The 18,091-nt window shown below is 42.1% G+C and overlaps 2 protein-coding genes across 4 annotated transcripts in view; both read left to right on the top strand.

Moving 5' to 3' along the window:
- The window catches only part of LOC133502539 (cyclic nucleotide-gated cation channel beta-3-like), a 29,135-nt gene extending 24,632 nt beyond the window's left edge, over window positions 1-4,503 (top strand). The window contains exons 33-36 of the mRNA XM_061823438.1: window positions 621-739; window positions 826-972; window positions 2,616-2,814; window positions 3,450-4,503. Coding sequence (XP_061679422.1) covers window positions 621-739; window positions 826-972; window positions 2,616-2,814; window positions 3,450-3,659 — 675 coding nt within the window. The 3' untranslated portion in view covers window positions 3,660-4,503. The remainder of the gene's footprint in view (window positions 1-620; window positions 740-825; window positions 973-2,615; window positions 2,815-3,449) is intronic.
- Window positions 4,504-5,595: 1,092 nt separating this feature from the next.
- fbxl9 (F-box and leucine rich repeat protein) lies at window positions 5,596-16,917 on the top strand. 3 transcript variants are annotated; one of them, XM_061823787.1, is made up of 11 exons: window positions 5,596-5,735; window positions 6,570-6,671; window positions 6,786-6,920; window positions 9,421-9,600; window positions 11,189-11,494; window positions 12,564-12,780; window positions 13,943-14,100; window positions 15,024-15,239; window positions 15,436-15,648; window positions 16,142-16,359; window positions 16,689-16,917. In XM_061823787.1, the coding sequence occupies exons 1-11, from the start codon at window positions 5,682-5,684 to the stop codon at window positions 16,900-16,902; spliced, it is 2,013 nt and encodes a 670-aa protein (XP_061679771.1). In that variant the 5' UTR covers window positions 5,596-5,681; the 3' UTR covers window positions 16,903-16,917. The 3 variants fall into 3 exon arrangements, with proteins under 3 accessions (XP_061679771.1, XP_061679770.1, XP_061679772.1); XM_061823786.1 differs by having other exon boundaries at window positions 9,421-9,612; XM_061823788.1 differs by lacking the exons at window positions 5,596-5,735; window positions 6,570-6,671; window positions 6,786-6,920; window positions 9,421-9,600 and adding an exon at window positions 9,661-10,277.
- The last annotated feature ends 1,174 nt before the right edge of the window (window positions 16,918-18,091 follow it).

Below are 18,091 nucleotides of genomic sequence, written 5' to 3'. Positions count from 1 at the left end.
TATAATTCACATCATTTTTGATGCAAAGGTGGATGCCCAAGATTACTTGACAAAATAAATACACCTTGCTGTCAATTTTAACAGATTCACCCTTTATGACAGCAGTGTTGAAACTAACCATTTACAATTCTATCATCCATTTTTACACACACACACAAAACCATTTGATACACCAAAAGAAGGATTGTAAATGAAGAAACTGTTTTTTTTAAATTGTACAAATGACATACAAAAATAAACTTAATGCGGCCATATTACAATAATTTTAGCCTTCTTTCCCAGTGTGCTTAGTTTGTTTTTATGTGAAGAATTCTCACCCAAAAACTGCTTCTACAGAAGGGAATTGCACAAATCACACAGCATTTTCCTTTTAAATTTTGAGGTATGTTGTTGCCCCCCTAAAAAAAGAAAGTAACACTGTGCAGCCACACATGATGCACATGCCACAAACTGCGTGTAGGATAATCCTCCAGAAAATCCCAAATTATTTGCCTTGATGATCGCCTTACCTTGAAGAGAAAATTGTGATGTAACGGTTTTTCAAAATAACTTATTTCATTTGTGAATGCTATATAGTGTGACAGCTTGCAAGATTGGTTTGAGTGTGTTTTCTTTCTCAGGGTGAGGTTGGTCGGGAGATGTACATCATAAAGGCAGGGGAGGTGCAGGTGGTTGGAGGACCGGATGGGAAAACGGTCTTCGTCACTCTCGGCGCCGGCTCGGTCTTTGGCGAGATTAGGTAAACATTTGTTGAATGCACATTAAAACTTCCAAGTGTGGTATGCTTAATTTTTTAAAATCCATTCACCTCTCTATGATTGGCAGTCTGCTGGCAGTGGGCGGGGGCAACAGGCGCACTGCAAATGTGATCGCTCACGGCTTTGCCAATCTCTTTATCCTGGACAAGAAAGACCTGAATGAGATTCTGGTCCATTATCCTGAATCCAAGAAACTGCTGCGCAAGAAAGCCAGGTAGGCATTAGGTGACTTATCTTCATCGGCCATTTGACAAACGTTTTTGGACACCCGTGTTAAAAGAAGTTACAACTGGAAATAAGAGAAAGTTGGTCATCAATGGAACAGAAATTTGCATACCCCAAACAGTTCCTATTTCTTGGCAGTGTTTAAATCCCACTCAAGTTAATACAAACACTGCACTACGTGAACTTGGGGCGAAAAAAAAGCGATCAGTTTCACCCCTCATTACACTTGAGGACTTTAACAAAGTAAAGCTCACTGCGTTCACTGTCCCATAAGGGAAAGCAACATTCTAAACCACTGCCACAGCACACTGACGGACTCGTACCGTGCTAATCCCCGTGCAGCTTTGGGCCCGTCTGATCACTGTTTAATTCACCTAATACCAACATACAAGCACAGATGTAAATTTGCAAAGCCTGTGGTAAAAACAGTAAAGAAGTGGACACAATCAACATGGGACTGCCTGCACTCTACAGTGCAGGGACCTATGCAAAGATCCTGTTCTTGGACTTAGGCTCTACTCCAAGCTTGTCCAAGTCAGTTTCTCACCTCTCATTTGCTAGTGGATGTGGAGTTACAGAGAAGGTGAGGCTGGGGGACAGCACCGCATCCACATGCCGTAGGGCCCCCTAAGAATCTCCCCCCTCTCTGATACTCTCTCCCCATGAACAACAGCACCTAAACCCTGAAGGTCTTTCAAACTCCTGAAGTTTGCAGATGACGTCAGAGTCATCAGGCTCACAAGACGGTGACGAGTCGCCGTATCGACAGGAAGTGGAGCAGCTGGAACTGTGGTGCGGCTGACACAAACTGGAGCTGAACGAACTAAAGACTGTAGAGATGATAGTGGACTTCAAGAAGCATCCTGCACCACAGCTGCCCCTCACGCTGTCCAGGTGCCTTGTGTCAACCATCGAGACCTGCAACTTCATGCTAACGACAGCCTCTCAGGACTTGAAGGGGGAGACCAACATCAACTCCACCCTCAATAAGACCCAGTAGAGGATGTACACCCTGCGGGTCCAAGGAAGCGCGGCCTACAACAGGAGTTCTACACAGCAGTCATTGAAACAGTCCTGTGTTCATCCATTACAGTCTGATTTAGAGTTGGCACACAAAAAAAAGGCTGCTGCTTAAATTTCTTGAGGATTCTGCATCACTTGAACAACTGTCATTGGAGAAGTATTTCCACATTACTGTTGACCTTTCGGAGGCACGGTGACTCACCTGGTAAAGCATTGGCCTCACAGTTCTGAGGTCCCGGGTTCAATCCCGGACCGGCCTGTGTGGAGTTTGCATGTTCTCCCCGTGCCTGCGTGGGTTTTCTCCAGGTACTGCGCTTTCCTCCCACATCCCAAAAACAGGCAACGTTAATTGGACACTCTAAATTGCCCCTAGGTATGATTGTGAGTGCGACTATTTGTCTCGATGTGCCCTGCGATTGGCTGGCAACCGGTTCACGGTGTACCCTGCCTCCTGCCCGTTGACAGCTGGGATAGGCTCCAGCACTCCCCGCGACCCTCGTGAGGATAAGCTGGAAAGATAATGCATGGACATAAAAATGCCAGCTTCTTACCCTTCTCTGTAAGTCATTTGTGCTTTTTGCACGTTTTCTTCTAATCCTTTCCTCACAGGAGGATGCTCACGAAAGGGAAGAAACCTGAACCCAAAGAAGAAACCAAGGAGCCTGCCCAGGTCCAGGTCAGCCCTGTCAGGCCCGAGACCCCCAAACTGCTGAGAGCAGCCCTGGAGATGACTGAGAAATCCACAGGACTCAAAGGGGCCATGGCTCAAGTCAAAGAGAGGACCAACAAGTCTAACGTCTCGCTCCAGGTCAGCATACATTTCATCTTCATGTTGTAGTGGAAACTCATTCTGTATTTTGTATTATGTATTTTGACTTAGTCCAAATTATGAAACCCCATTTTTAATTACATTTATTGTGTAAATGTAAAATTTGCTGAGGTAGATATCTACCACAACACATACTGGTACAATTTATCAGAAGACAGTCAGGATAACAACGGCCAACTAGTTGTAGTGTCAGGCAGCACAGTGTACTAGTGGTCCACATTTCAGAGGCTTGGGTTTGAATCTCAGCTCAAGCTTTCCTGTGTGGAATTGGCATTTTGTCCTCATGCTTGTATGGGTTATCTCCGGGCAAAACATACACGTTAGCTTAATTGCAGACCAACTTTCCAAAGGTTCTTTGTGCCCTGTGATGGGGAGGAAATCATCCAGCGTGTACGGTACGTCACATCTTGCCTATAAAATCAGATGAGATAAGTCCATAACCATAGTGATGACTATAGGAACATGAATGAATATTGGCACTCCCTGATTTTTGCTCATGAGGTATAAAAGGGTGTCTTGTCTCGTTATCCAAGTGGAAACCCACCCCCACAATTACTTGAGTGTCTATTATCTTGGAGGTCACAATTTGAAAAACTTTCTCCGCCCCCTTCCAGGCATCCATCTCATCTCTGCCATCCCTCGTCTCCACGCGCTCAGCCTCTCCCGCCAGCTCCACCACGTTTCTCTCCACCTTCGCCTGCTACAACGACAACTCCGACTTGTCGCTTTCCCTCATGGAGGACATGCTGCCAATGGATCAAAGGCAAGAGGCCATGGGTGAAGAGGAGGAGGAGGAGGAGGAGGAGGAGAAGGAAGGTGGGTAGAAGGTTGTGGCAGTAAAAAGAACTGTTTGTTCAGGCATTGTATGGGAAGGAGGAAAAGATATGCTGCTGCACTCAAAGGTCATCTTTTTGTAAAGATAAAGGAACTACATAAAAAAAGAAAGTAACGTCCTATTTACGATGTAGCACATTGATCTGATGACTTATGTGTCTGCTGAACACATAATCTGAGCTCGCAGCTATTGACAAGTGTGTTCAATTTTGCTTTAAACATGCTTTGAGTCTACTCCATTGAGCTGTATTGGTCATAACATTATGAAATTAAAAATAATTTATTGTCTTCACACAATCTCCAAAATGGCGCTTGTTTTTGCTGTTGTTGAACATTAAATGTTTACATTTTTTTTTGGTATATTCAGTTTGCCTTACTTTAATTTTGTGTTGTCAATATCGTACGCTGCTGAGGTTTTATTGTCTTAGATGATGGTCAAAAGCAAGTAAAGGTGTTTTTAAAATATATATGGACATACTTTCACCATATGAAATGAAACTGTGAGATACTCATGCTGTTCATTTTGCTTGATGTGTAATATAACATTAATGATTGTTCTTTGAATGTCCTTTATCAATGTATTAATGGAGCTGTATTGTGAAAAATACTCTAATTGTATAAATGCTTTTATTATTGCAACCACAGAGCCGTTTAAAGCAGCCTACAAAGTCAAATTAATATTGTTTCTCATCGGAGTGTATGTATGTTTTTGTGTATGCCTGTGAAAAAGTATGTTTGTGTAGGCTGCATTAAATGGATTCATAATCACCGTAACATTCAAATGTTGTATGTATATCACAATGATGTTTGTCTTACATTTGAATTAAATACATTATGGGGCTCAATTGTCTTGCTGTTATTCCAACAATCACCATGTGATTGAGATTGGAAATCATATTGATTTGCTTTGAAACACAAGTTCATTAATACAACACCATGTTCTCTCAGTTTTAATATATTTTTAAATAAATGTATTACAACTATCTTCTGGTGTTAAAAAGGTTAGGTTAAATTTTCCACTTCGTTTGTGACCCGGCTTGCAGTAGAAAATCCATGTATTGGAGGACATTCTGTTTCTAGTAACTGTAGTGTACAGAGAACATGGTCTGTGGATGGTTAGCTTGCCCAACTGTGCATTCATTTAAATGTTTCTTTTCTTTTTTTTTTTTTTTTTTACAAAACAGGCCAGGGTAAATTCCCTTAATCACTTAACTTAATCAAGGTGACGTTGATTAAACTGAACTGTTTCTACCTTTCGTGTCACAATAAAAAAATATGTGAGCAGATAGCCAGTAATTTAGCAAAGTTACTTATATTAACATTTATAAGGTTTAATGCTGTGCAGCATGTATGGTGGGTAATTGATGAGCACATCTACCACACAGTTATGAGGGGCAGGGTTTCATATCCAGACCAGGCAGGCCTGTGTTGAGTTTGAGGAGTGGTCCAAGAACTGACGCCTGAGGGACCCTATAGATCATCGCCATTTGTTGAGATTGAGCACTTCCAATGGTTACAAACTCTTTTCCTCCAGGTAGGACCTGAACCATTTAAAGATGGTTCCATTTAGTCCTACGCATGATCTACCGTATCATGACATCCAAGAACTCATTAGTGTAGTCAATAAACGATCATTTTCGGAGCAATTTAGTGAAACTGGAGAATTTCCTACAACAACCCAGATGATGTTTATTATTACGTACATTCCATGTTCCGTGACGTCACAGAAGACGAGTTGATCCGCCTACGGACTGTCAGAATGAATAAGCAATTCCAATTAACTTTTGATGTATTTATTTAATTTCACATGGCAGTTTACAGCGTTTCATTGGCACAAACTTTGGTCATGTTTCGAAGCGTTGTCCAGACGAGCTCGCTAGGCTGTAGCCTCACTGGGTAGTGGTAGATGTTCAGGTTAGGTAGCTAGTGAGCGACTAGCTCCGCCGAGATGCGTTTCCAGGTCTCGGGTCAGGTGCAGAGTTGTTGACGTCTAACCGAGGGCGAACTCTGACATGGAAGGCTGCGATGAGGAGGACCCGCTGGAAGTTCCTGAGTTGCCTTTGGAGGTGAGGCAAGTTCATGTAAAGACATGCTAGCGAGCTAGCTTACAGAAAGGGTCCACGTTATGCGTACGGATATTTTACACGGGAATTTATTTCTCCAGATTTGTACTGAAAAGAAAAATATTACAGACGTACTATTACCGTGATAGTGTGAGAAACGAGTCGTACTAAAAGATAAAAGTGGGAGAATTTATACGTTTTGTAACGCCTGAATGTAAAAATGTACGACACGAACATAAACGAAACTCTCCAGTTAACATTAGCTGACCTGAGTGCTTGAACAGGATTATATTACATGTTCTCGTAACATTCGTAGATTAACTTCTTTTCGTTTCGTCTTGTCCCGTTAGTAGGCACCACAGCGTGTCATCCTTTACCATGCAAGCTCCTTTATCCTCCTCCTCCCTTAACACCAACTGCCCTCAAGGCTTCCCTCACTCCATCTTTCTCCTGATTATCTTGCCAACCAACTCCCGAGATTTTTCTGTCAGAATCCCAACATTCAAAGTGTCCACATCCAGTTATAGGCTATGTGGTTTCTGCTCAAAAGCCCACTTTCCACCTCTCCATTTTTGACCCACACTGGCTAAATTTTCTGCGGGCCACGACCGATCAAGTATGGAATTCTTTGGAGGAACACACATATTTGTTTAGCAACGTTTTAAACCGTATGCCCTAACTGATGCAACCCTCGTCAATTGACCCTGCTTTTCCAATACTTTTGCAGGGGACTGTTTCATTTCTTCAGTGTGGTTAATTTTTCGTTTTTTCACAACAGACATTATTTTCTCGTATCTTGTGACACGACTAATATGATGTCCCCCTGTGTCTTTCTAGATTCTAGTCTACATTCTGAGCTTCCTCCAGACTTCAGACAGAAAGGAAGCATCGCTAGTCTGCCGTAGCTGGTACATTGCTAGCCAGGATTTGTGTTTTCAGGTCATTTGTGCCACATCACTTACACTGTAAAGTCCACAAATCTGCAACAACATTCAATTTGTCAAGTGAAGTGTAAAAAAAAGAAATGTTGTTTGTCTCTCTTTGTGTGTCTAGAAAAATGCTGTATTTTGCTTTACGGCTTCAGCCTCCTCCCTGGAGCTGGTCAGGAGTCTGGGGCGCAGGGCTCGCTGCAGCCTGATCATCAGCCAGCTAGATGGATTCAGTTTGTCCAAATCTCTGCTGCTGGAGGTCAGTTTTAAGGGGGCTTTTGTCATCAGAAAACCATCGTTCAGGGTACAGCTTGAATCAAGATGGATGGAGTCTCAAATCGGAGAGTCAAAAGAACTGTAATGAGCCATCCATTTTGCTTTTTTTGTGTCTATCTTTGTGAGGAGCTGGTGTTTATTCCCATTTAGTGCAGGTGACAGGACTAATCCACCCTGGACCCCAGTCTATTGCACGAAAAATACTGTGTAGAGGCAGCCAAGAGTCAGGAGAACACATAACTATAATGTCAGTGACTACTGTCACCATGATTTACAAATGCCTCAACTTGTGAAATAAATTAATTTATTGATTCAAAAATTGATGTAATTACAAGTAACTCAAGCGATAAACTTGGTCACAGAGATCATAAATCACGGTACCCCTGTACTCTTAATTTTACAGAAAAACATAGATGTATTATTAAAACAGATGTTGTAATATAACTTCAATGATAGTAGTTGATATTCAAACTGCTTATGATATTTAGACTTGTCTTTTTCTGAGTCTTTTCTCTGTCATACCGTCAGTGTAAATTATATTTAAAGGAATACTCCACTGAACAATGCCTTAATCCGATAGGTCATGTAATATGTACTGTACCTTGAAAATTTGAGGTTAAATCGATATCATTTAATGGTGTTTTTATCAACAATTACAAATGTTCATGGGCGCCGCCATTTTTTGGGAGTCACATGACCTATTTGCACGGATGTGACTATATGTAAACGAAATCATGGCCGATTTGTAGTACCACATCACATGCAGTACCACCATCATTAGACACATTAGAATCCCCTCCTGTATCTCAAAATGTTGCCATAATTCGGATAGATATAATCCGAGGAAGGCTCTGTGGCATATTCTGCCCAGTAAGAAAAAGAAACATTTAAGGACCCAGTGGCTAGCGAAGCGTGCTCGCACTGAGCCGTACCACATATGTACAAGTGTATTTGCGCGTTTAAGACCAACACTTTGAGTACAATAAATCTCTGAATTATTTTAAATAACATTTTTATGATGTTCCTAACCAATGATGACAAAAGTACTTCTTACCATTAATGAGAATTCTTGTGCTTTCATACGTCATGTAGGCGTTGAGACGTCGATCCATTCATCGTGACCGTAACTCAGTTTGATTTGCCATCATGATGGTATGATGGTGAAGAGTTCTTGCCGACAAAGGCATGTCTTTTATTTGTTTGATTATCTTGTCTTCATGCGAAGTTAGCAAAATGTTGATATGCAACGTCGAGTACGAATGCTCTGGCTAACTCCCCATCTGATCACAGCAGAACTGTCCCTCTCAACAAAGGCTGTCCATTCTTGTTCAAAACATCGGTACTCATATTTTTTTCTTTGCGCGACCTTTGTCAAAAGTTTCCATAATTATTGTTCCGACACGATCAGCATTCGACTGTTCTGCGCCTGTGGTTGGTTAGCGAGTCAGACTCCGCGTCATTTCCGTCCGAAAATCCATCCAAATTTTCACCATTATTTACAGCCACAAGTTCAAATCTGTACGCACGTATTCCTCCTCTCCTTCCCGATGAACTGATACTGCTATTTCTTCATCAGATGAGGATAAATCCAAGAAATCAGCGCTGTCCGTGATTGTGTATTCCTTTGTTTATGCACGCGATTCTTCCTGTTTATTTCCTGTTTTTTTAAGTCATGTGATCTCGTAAGAATAGTCAAAATGGCGCCGCTCATACAAAAATGTGATTACTTGGATAAAAGAGCGCATTAAAGTTATTAGTTGCAATTCTTTTACTAGAATTTTTCTGGATATGCTTATTTTTTATGATCGCTTAACAAGATAATTGTCGAGGTAAGCAATCACTGGAGTATTCCTTTAACCCACTACACAAAAGTATTGAATCATCTATTAATTGAAACTAATTCATAGGTTGAACTTGAGCACATAGTTCCTCATTCATTTTGTCTTGGACAATTTTATGCTTCTACCCTTGTGCGGAAGGCCCTTTTTTTTGGGTTGTGTACGCTGTGAAAGGACTTTCACAGAACCCTGACCTCAACTCCATCCAACACATTTAAGATGAACTAGAACAGTGATTCGCAACCTTTATAGAGCCAAAGCACATTTTACCATCGAAAAATCCCACGGCACACCAACAAGAGTAAATGTCACCAAAAATGGATCGATTAATTACTGTTTGTACTTCCTGCCATAATAGAAGAGGATTTTTTTGTTTTCTCTGTCATTGTGCCTCACTGGCATAAATAGATGAATAAAGATACATTATTTCTTGGAAATAAATGTTTTTTCTTTAGCAATTTCATAAAATTGGATAACTTCCCACGCCACACCGAAGAGCGCTCACAGCACACTAATGTACCCCGGCACACTGTTTGGGAATCACAAAACTAGAATAATGAACCCTATACTTTTGGACCTGTTCACGTCCTGTCTGTGACCAGTGTTATATCAATCTTATCAATGCTTTTCTCTCTCTCCGAGCAGGTGGGTCTATGTGTTGGCTCCAAGCTGGACAGTTTAGCCCTGCCTGGCAGCAGTGTGACGGAGGCCTCCCTGCTGGCTCTCCTCCCTCGCCTCACGTCCCTCCGCAGGCTGGACTTAAGCGGCCTGGACAGCCTCTTCATGTCTGGTGCGTTCCTCTCCAGGAAGGAGCACCGACAGCAGGTCCAAGCTAACGTAATTTATAGACATTCTAATGGGAAGTGATTTTCCATCTCACATATTATGTTTCATATTCAATGTAGCACAGTTCTTTGCTTATGAAATCCATGGAGGTAGCACTCAAATAAATTTTAATATGGTCAAACACTTCATATTGTGAGAAGGAAAAGAATGTGATCTCTGGATTTTTTTTTTTTTACATCTCTTCATCAAATGTGGTCTTAGCTTCATTTAAATCACAAGAATAAACAGAGTCAAATACAATTATTCAAATTTGATGTCAAATTTTGTGTTCATGTTCGATGTAACAAAAAGTAATAATAATCAAAATAATAATAATAAGGTAATAATTGGAACAGAAAATGAAAATTATACCAGATCTAAGTTATAATTGTAATAAAAAATGTAAAATTATATCAAAGTAAGTAAAGTAAGTTTCTTTTGGCTTGTCCCCGTTAGGGATCGCCACAGTGTCCCATCTCAGATGAACACTTATATTTGTTTGGCACAGTTTCTACGCCGGATGCCCTTCCTGATGCAACCCCTCTTGGGGAGTAGAGGCCTCAGTGAGATATGAACTGGCGGCACAGTGGATGACTGCTTACTACTACTTACTACTCACATTTCTGAGGTCCGGGGTTCAAATCCTGGTCCCTGTGCCAGCGTGGGATTTTGTCCAGGTAGTCTGGTTTCCTCCCAGATCCTCAAAACCATGCAGGGTAGGTTAATTGAAGACTCTAAATTGCCCTTAGGTGTGAATGTATGTGCAAATGGCTGTTTGTTTGTGTGCCCTGTGATTGGCTGGTGACCACTTCAGGGTCAAGCCCAAAGGGAGCTGGGATAGGTTCCAGCACGTCCGTGAGCCTATTGAGGATAAGCAGAAGGGAATACGAATGAATAAATAAATTTTATTCTATGTCGTTACAATACATTCATAAGTTTCACTTTTTGAATTAAACTAATAATTACGTTTTCCACAATGCGCTTTGGTCTAAATTATTGTCCTCATTTTTCTGGTTGCTTCCGAGTAGAAGAGCCACTTGTGAGAGCGCATGTGTTTATTATATTGACTGCACTGGGGAGGTAGGCAGAGATCTTTGTTAGTGACATAGATAAGCTCAAGAAATTCCAATGACTTGATTTCAGGCCTCTCAGCAGAAAACATCCATCATTCATGCATGCATGGATGATTTCAATTCCCATTTGCCTGTGAAATATGAATTAAAATCTTCCAAGCATTTCCTGAGTTCCAGATGTTTTTCTGCCAAGACTTCTAAAATCAGGTCGTTTGAATTCCTCAAGTTCATCCTCCTCACCTGGGAAGATCCCTGCCTTCCCTTCCTACCCAGAGCCAGCGCTGTCGACATAACAAACAAACCTGTGTGCTCTCACAGAGGCAACCAATCAGGAAAAGGGGTGGACGGGTTTAGCCAAATATGGAAAAAGCGGAAACAAACAATTGAACAAAACCAAGATTTTTATTAAATTGACAATTTTATACTACGTCCATGTTAGAGAGTCACTATATAGAGTTCTTAATAACCAAAATACGGGACCTTTAAAATCCCCAATATTTTACATTGTGTTCCAGGTTAAGTCTGCTTTGTCTAGCCTTGAAGAACTGGACCTGTCCGACTTGCGCTACCTCTCTGACCTCACCTTCAATCGCCTCACCAGCTGCACACCTCGCCTCCGCCGCCTCTCGCTGGCCGGCTGCCACATTGCTTTTGAATTTGACCCTTACCAAGGATGCCCCGTGGGAAGTGTCGAAGTTTCCTCGGCGCTGCTCTCACTGAGGATCCTGCGGAAGTTGCTAACGGAGCAGAGAGCCACCTTTGTTGCTTTGGACCTCAGCAGAACCGCCATCACCCCCGAGTCCCTTCGCAGTATCGCCCAGGTAGGAAACTGTATCTCTGGAAAGAATGTACAGGAATATGCATACAAATCGTAGGGAGTGGATTGTAAAAGTCACGAGTGAGTCAGTGTTTATATCACAGATGACCCACTCCATTGTTTAATTCAGCCCACTGAGCATTTACAATGTGGTCATATCGTTTCAATGTATGAATTTAGAAGTCTCCATTTTCAACCCATTTGGTTCATTGAAATGTATTTGTATTTGTACACCGTGAAATGATCGCGAGTCAGCCGCAGGGCACATATAAACGAAGAGCGGTTCACATTCATTCTTACAGGCAGTTTAGAGTTTTTGTGAAAATCCACGTAGGCATGAGGGGAACATGCCAACTCCAACACAAGATGAGGCCAGATTTGAACACTGGTCCCCGGAACTGTGAGGCAGATGTGCTCACCTGTCAGTCACCGTGCCATTGTACATTATATTTATCTCATAAAAAAAACAGAAGCATTTATTGTCAAACTTACAATAAATCTATTAATACAATCAAAAAGTTGATGTACAGTGGGTACGTAAAGTTTTCAGACCCCCTTAAATTTTTCTTAGGATTAAGAGCAACAATTTCTATCTTGGTCTCATCAGACCACAGATTCATACTTTTCACTGTCTTGGAGTCTTTCGGGTGGTTTTTTTTTTAGCAACCATCACTTTTCAGGAAACCCCCCCCAAAAAAAAAAAAAAACACGTTTGTTTAGGTATTAATATTGCATCGGCAAAGAGTGTATGTTATTTTCAACACTTTCTATTGGTCAATAATTTGTAAAAAATTGACCAATACTATCAATTTATCAAAGAATGTGAAACTGACCAAATTGGGATGGGCCAATGGCAGTGATATACTTTGAAGAATGTGTTTATTAACTTTTATCAAGTCATTGGTGAATTAAATATCATTCAAATAATGATGAATTATACTTCAAAATTATTTACATATTTTACATACACAATTTAACATTTTTATCATCTCTTCTATGAATGTCCATCTACTTAAAGAAATCTAGTGTGGCACTCAAACACAAATGTCTGATTGATTGGGTGTTTGTTCCAGGTTGAAGGCTTGTCCTTGGAGGAGTTGTGTCTGCAAAGCTGCAAGGAGCTGTCGGACTACTCGGTGGAAGTTCTTGTGAAGCACCAACCTGGCCTCCAGATGTTGGACATCAGCGGCTGCACCGAGCTGACGAGCAGGGCCGTGGTGGCCGTGGCGCGGGGCCTCAGCTCGCTTACGCAGCTCTCGTTGTCACGTGACTGGAAGGTCACTGAAACAGGTATGCAGCTAGTCTGTGGTTATACAGTGCTGGCAGTAAGTATTTGCATAGTTTACGTAGTTTCTCCACTTTCTTCACATTTGTATAATGATCTTAAACAATACAGTGGCGGAATGATGTTAAAAAAAAAAAAAAAGAGAATTTGGAAGGGGCACAAATTCCTTAATGACACCGTAACGAGTGACATCTGTGCATACAGAATTTACGCATCACATTCTAACATGTAGTAGTCAGTACACTCCTGCCACTTTCACACTGCAGTCATGGTAAACTGACGCTTCAGATGCTTCACAGTTGAGTGTGTGTGCCTTTCACAGCGATCTCTTGCCCTGTTTCGATAATTACATGCGTGGTGCCCTCAACGCAACAGCGATAAATGCTTTCAGCACAAATGGGTAATAAGTAACAAAGTACCAGATATGGTAAAATGGGAGGCAATATGAGAGCAGGAGCTTTTGGTGCTTTAATTTTGCAATAACATAGCAAGAGCAAGGTCAGTACAAGTTTATGTAGACACTTGGTCAGAAAATCCTGTACTGTAAGCGGCAAAGAAAATGGATGGAAGGATGTACATGCATGCATACATACATACATGCAGGTTAAAGGTGCTGCAGGAATCTTTGGCAAATAGTGGTACATAGTATACATGTGACAGGAATCTCCCATGTACTACTTATTTATGTCTGGGCCTTGGATTAAGGTGGAACAATGGAGAACAAAACCAAAGAAAGATTTTGGGCCAAAACACAGCCCATCAGAAGCCGTGAAAATGTTTAATTAAATCCACTGCCAGTCTGCATTAACATGGATGTTTGAATTCAGCTGCCGTCAATGGCAGTCAAGGAGTTAAACATGAAATGAGCTGCAGGAATTTCTGTGGAGAAGTGGCTGTATCCTGCAGGAGATGGGTAGGTCAGCAAGATAGGGAAGAAAAAAAAAAGACTTGCTAATTTTTGCAAGCAAAACAAATTATGTGCCAAGGGCTATAATTATAATTTTATCTAACATAGAAGTTGTGTTTGGGATAAAAACAAGCTCATTGCCACAGTGAAGTGTAGATAAAGGTCTGAAATGATTCATCACAGTCCCTTTCATTTTTATCACAAAAACATGTCTTCTATCTGCTGTTGAAGTTGAGTGATGGTGCTCATGTGGTCTGCAGGCCTCGCCGAACTAGTGTCAGTCGCTTCCCTGAGGGGTCTGGATCTGTCGGAGTGTCTTCACGTCGGCGGGGGGGAGATTGTGAAAGGTCTGTCGCAACGGCGTGCCGAGCGAGCACAGCTGGAGAAGCTCAACCTCAGGGACTGCACTTACATGCGGGTCAGTCGTGAGTTCAGTGAAACGAAAGTTCATCAATTCATTCATATTTGCAGTGAACGTACTCTGAATATGGTGGATTTCTGCCTGATGAATGGTTTCCAGTTTGAGTTTAACTTGAAGCAACGCAGCAGTAAAGGCTGCCTAACATGAGAGTTAAGTCATCCCACGTGAGCTTAGTCAAGTCTGCATTTCAAGTAGTAATCATTGACTGCCTGTAGATTTATGAGGGAGAAAAGGTCAGAAAATAATCACTAAAAAACAAATAGTGCTCTCCCCTTGCCCATAAATATCTACCTTAATTTCCGGACGACAGAGCGCACCTGATTATAAGCCTCACCCAGTACATTTGTAAGGGAAATACTATTTGGTACATGCATAAGCCGCACCTGTGTAAAAGCCATAAGTGCCCACATTGAAACACGAGATATTTACAAAGAAAGACGAAACACAGAGTTTTCAAAGTTTCAATACCTTAGCTTAACATAGCAACAACACGGTAGTACGAACAGGACTGGTTTAAAAAAAAAAAAAAAAAAAAAAAACAACAACATACCGGTTAAGAAAAAAAAAAAAACAGCCACGGCAGCTCCACAGTATCAACACTGTAGCACAGCAATAACAGGACCAGTTAAAAAAAAAAAACAAAAAAAAACCTAAATCACTCCGACTCGGCAGTAATACAGCAGCAACACGCTAACGCTAGTGCCGCGCTACCAGAGCCGGTTAAAAAAAACATACTGGTAAAAATCACTGAGACACGGCAGTAACAGGGAAGCAACACCCTAGCGCAGCGCGAACGCTTGCCGACAATTCCAAGACGCACCCCAGCACTTGCCAATGTCATTTTACCTGCGACCCAAATGAAGACAAACAGTACAGAAAATGGATAGAAAATAAGACACATTCCCTTGGTCTCTCCTCAGGATGAGGCCATTTTCTCCCTCACGCAGCTTCTGGGCAGCAGCCTACGCGAACTGGACCTGACCTCGTGCGTTAACGTGACTGACCTGTCGGTGCGCGCCATCGCCACCTACTTGCAGGGCCTGCGAGTCCTGCGACTGGGCCGCTGTATAGAGGTGACGGACTGGGGCCTGCTGGGCATGGTGGAGACGAGCACGTGCGAGCTGGACGAGGAGAAGGTGAGCAGAGCACTGTTGTCGCTCTTTTCTGTCTCTTCAAGGAGGAATATTCATCTTTTTCTCCATAAATGTGTGTGTGTCACAGGGTAAAGGGATGCGGGTACTTATTATGTGCATTTGCCCCACTGTTACATTTCAATGGGGTGGAGACATTAAAAGTCAATTTTCTCTAATATGCCCCCACTCCCCGTGACAGGAGGACAAGGGCCCCAGATTCACACGCACCTTCGGGAACATGGGCTTCTTCAAACCTCCGCGTTTGCCCTTCGAGGACCCTCCCAAGCTGGTGACGCCGGACCACCTGGAGCAGTTCAAACGGCACGCGGGAGCGTCGCTGTTGGCCCTCGGCAGGCTGCGAGAGCTCGACTTGTCGTCTTGCTGCAAGCTCACAGACGCCAGCATCGCGCAGGTGGACACTCGGCGGGAGGGCGGGCAGGCGTACACAACGCTAAATGTGCAATGTCCCCCAAAATGTTCCCCTCTCTTTTTTTACTGGCCATTATAGATTTTATTTGGAAATGTTTGCTTTGTTTGGTGCATTCAGGTGATCCGAGATGGCAGCACGGTTCTCCGTTTCACTTGGAATGAGAGAAGCTTTGCTGGCCTGTTCGGATTAAAGCCAAAAGTGTTCCTGACAAGCTAACTGGCTGGATGGCCCTTAACATTATAACGCCTATTAGGAGGCGCAAGGAGTGCATTTTATAACACATGCAACATTTAAACAACCTTTGGCGGATTTTAATGGTTCAGTCAAAAGTGTAAATGATTCTCTTTCATAAATGTGGTAATGAAATTGCGTCAAAAATTATTTTTGCCCTGTTGGAAGCTCACACGGTCCGAGAAAGGCCACTGCCGTGCCGTACTATAAAGATGGATTCCTTGTTTGTGTCTTGCATGCGCAGGTGGTGCGCTTCACAGACCTCCAACGTCTCTCGTTGTCCTCGCTGCCCAACATCACCGACGCCAGCTTGTCAGCAGTAGCCCAGCACTGCCGCGCCCTCACGGGCCTGGAGCTCGGCCATTGCCCGTGCGTAAGCGACCGCGGCGTGGCGCAGGCGGCGCCTCACCTTCACCGGCTGCAGCATCTCTCCCTCTCGCGTTGCAGTAACATCACAGATAAGTAAGTCAGCGTCATGCTCCATCCTTTATCACAGGGGTCCCCGACCACTGTGGCGTTTGGTACCACGCCCTACTCATGCTTCAATTTCCAAGTTTTTCTAGTTTAGAGCCTTCACTTGTCAACTTTTTGTGAGCGTTGCGTGAGTTCAGACAAATTGCTACTAGATCCGGCCACCATCAATCAATTCACGTGGTTACTTCCCAGTGGGTCTGCTGTATTTGCACCACATTTCTATATTTTTTTGCTGAACTGTTTTTTCCCAACCGTGCGTCCTTCTTTACAAGTCCTAAAGGTGTTCGGAATTGTCTATGACGTTTGGACATTTACAGATCTTTGTTCCTGCTGGCTCAGCACTGCAAGCGCCTGAAAACACTTGATGTGTCCCGGTGCAGCAATATTTCAGGAACCGCTGTGGAACATCTTCAATCACAGCTGCCCTTTCTGGAAAATTTCCACTTCACACTACCTGGTGGGACGGACTTTACACACCGATTTAATGTCGTCGGTGATGTTTCATCGAGCGAATTTGCTGACCAATACTGATACAAAGAATTGATTGAAGTCCCTGCGATTGTCCAAAACTGAAGAGATTAAACGGATCTATGAAAGGTTGAGAGGAATGTATGTTAGGGTTTCAAGTGAAGGAGAATGTTTTATGATGAACGGAATGTGTACCTAACCTGTGTATCGGTTTTATTTAAAAGTAAGTTGAAAAAAAAAATCCCATTATATTCTAAAATTGTTTTAAAAAAGGCTGATTTGTGAACTCATTCACTCCCAGTTCTCTATGTTAACACGGATATTTGAGTTCAATAGCCATCAATGGCAGTGTTAATAGACACCCTCTATTCATCTTAATTATTTATTTCTAACAATGCGTACTAAATGAGGTGGCAAATTTGGCACCGCCCGAAAATTTCAAGGTGCCACTTGGGTACTGCTTTCCTTAAATCATAAATTGTGCACATGTAGTAAAAGACGGAAACTGTCATTTAAATATTTGATTGTATTTATTTATATACTTGAGATCTTTGGAAAGTACAAACAGATGGGTCCAAAGGTCATGTCAGCGTCTCTGTTAAGATGTCAGCATTCAATGGGGGGCAAATTGGCTGCAACTTCCTTGCATTATTTGTAAAAATAATTCCATCTATCGTACTTCCAGCTGGTTTCCCGATTAATGTCCGTAACATTGCCGACATGGTGGTTTAAAGCTGCACTCCAGCAGAACTGCTTGGCTGTCATCATAAAATGTTTTTATAAATAAACAGTACAAAAGATGTAAAAGCTTTGAGTCAAAATATTCATGATCTGTCACCCAAAAAAAAAAAAAACCCTACAAATTGTTCGCATTAAGAGAGGATTGTGGTAAGCACAGCGACAGGCTTATTATTTTTAGAAAATGTATCATTGCATTATCACAGGAAATGATTTTACACAGGAGAGTACCTTTTAATCTAAGAATATCATCCAAGACTTGGTTGTGATCTTTTCTGACAAACGTGTACCATACGTCATGACAAAAAGGGCTATTTCTACATCTTAAGATTTGCACAAAAAAATATTTGGTATTTTTAGCAAGTTTAGTGAGATGTCTCACTACGCTGACTTGCTTTCAGGAATATTCCATAAAAGTTGCCTCAATTATAATTGCAAAACACAGTATATTTATTTAGGAAATTTAAAGCACAGGTGGTTTTTTTGTTTTTTTTTAGTGGTTCTTCTGTACTCT

This window comes from Syngnathoides biaculeatus, chromosome 6 (assembly GCF_019802595.1).
Source record: "Syngnathoides biaculeatus isolate LvHL_M chromosome 6, ASM1980259v1, whole genome shotgun sequence".
Lineage (NCBI taxonomy): Eukaryota > Metazoa > Chordata > Actinopteri > Syngnathiformes > Syngnathidae > Syngnathoides > Syngnathoides biaculeatus.
Note: the sequence above shows the minus strand (reverse complement) of the source record. Positions and strands in the feature narration are given on the sequence as shown.

Bases quoted from the DNA above. Each gene is read 5' to 3' on its own strand.
- fbxl9 (XM_061823786.1), top strand. From the start codon at position 5,682: ATGGAAGGCTGCGATGAGGAGGACCCGCTGGAAGTTCCTGAGTTGCCT. The intron at 6,921-9,420 runs GTCAGTTTTAAG...CTCTCCGAGCAG, and splicing joins CCAAATCTCTGCTGCTGGAG to GTGGGTCTATGTGTTGGCTC. The intron at 12,781-13,942 runs GTATGCAGCTAG...TGTGGTCTGCAG, and splicing joins CTGGAAGGTCACTGAAACAG to GCCTCGCCGAACTAGTGTCA.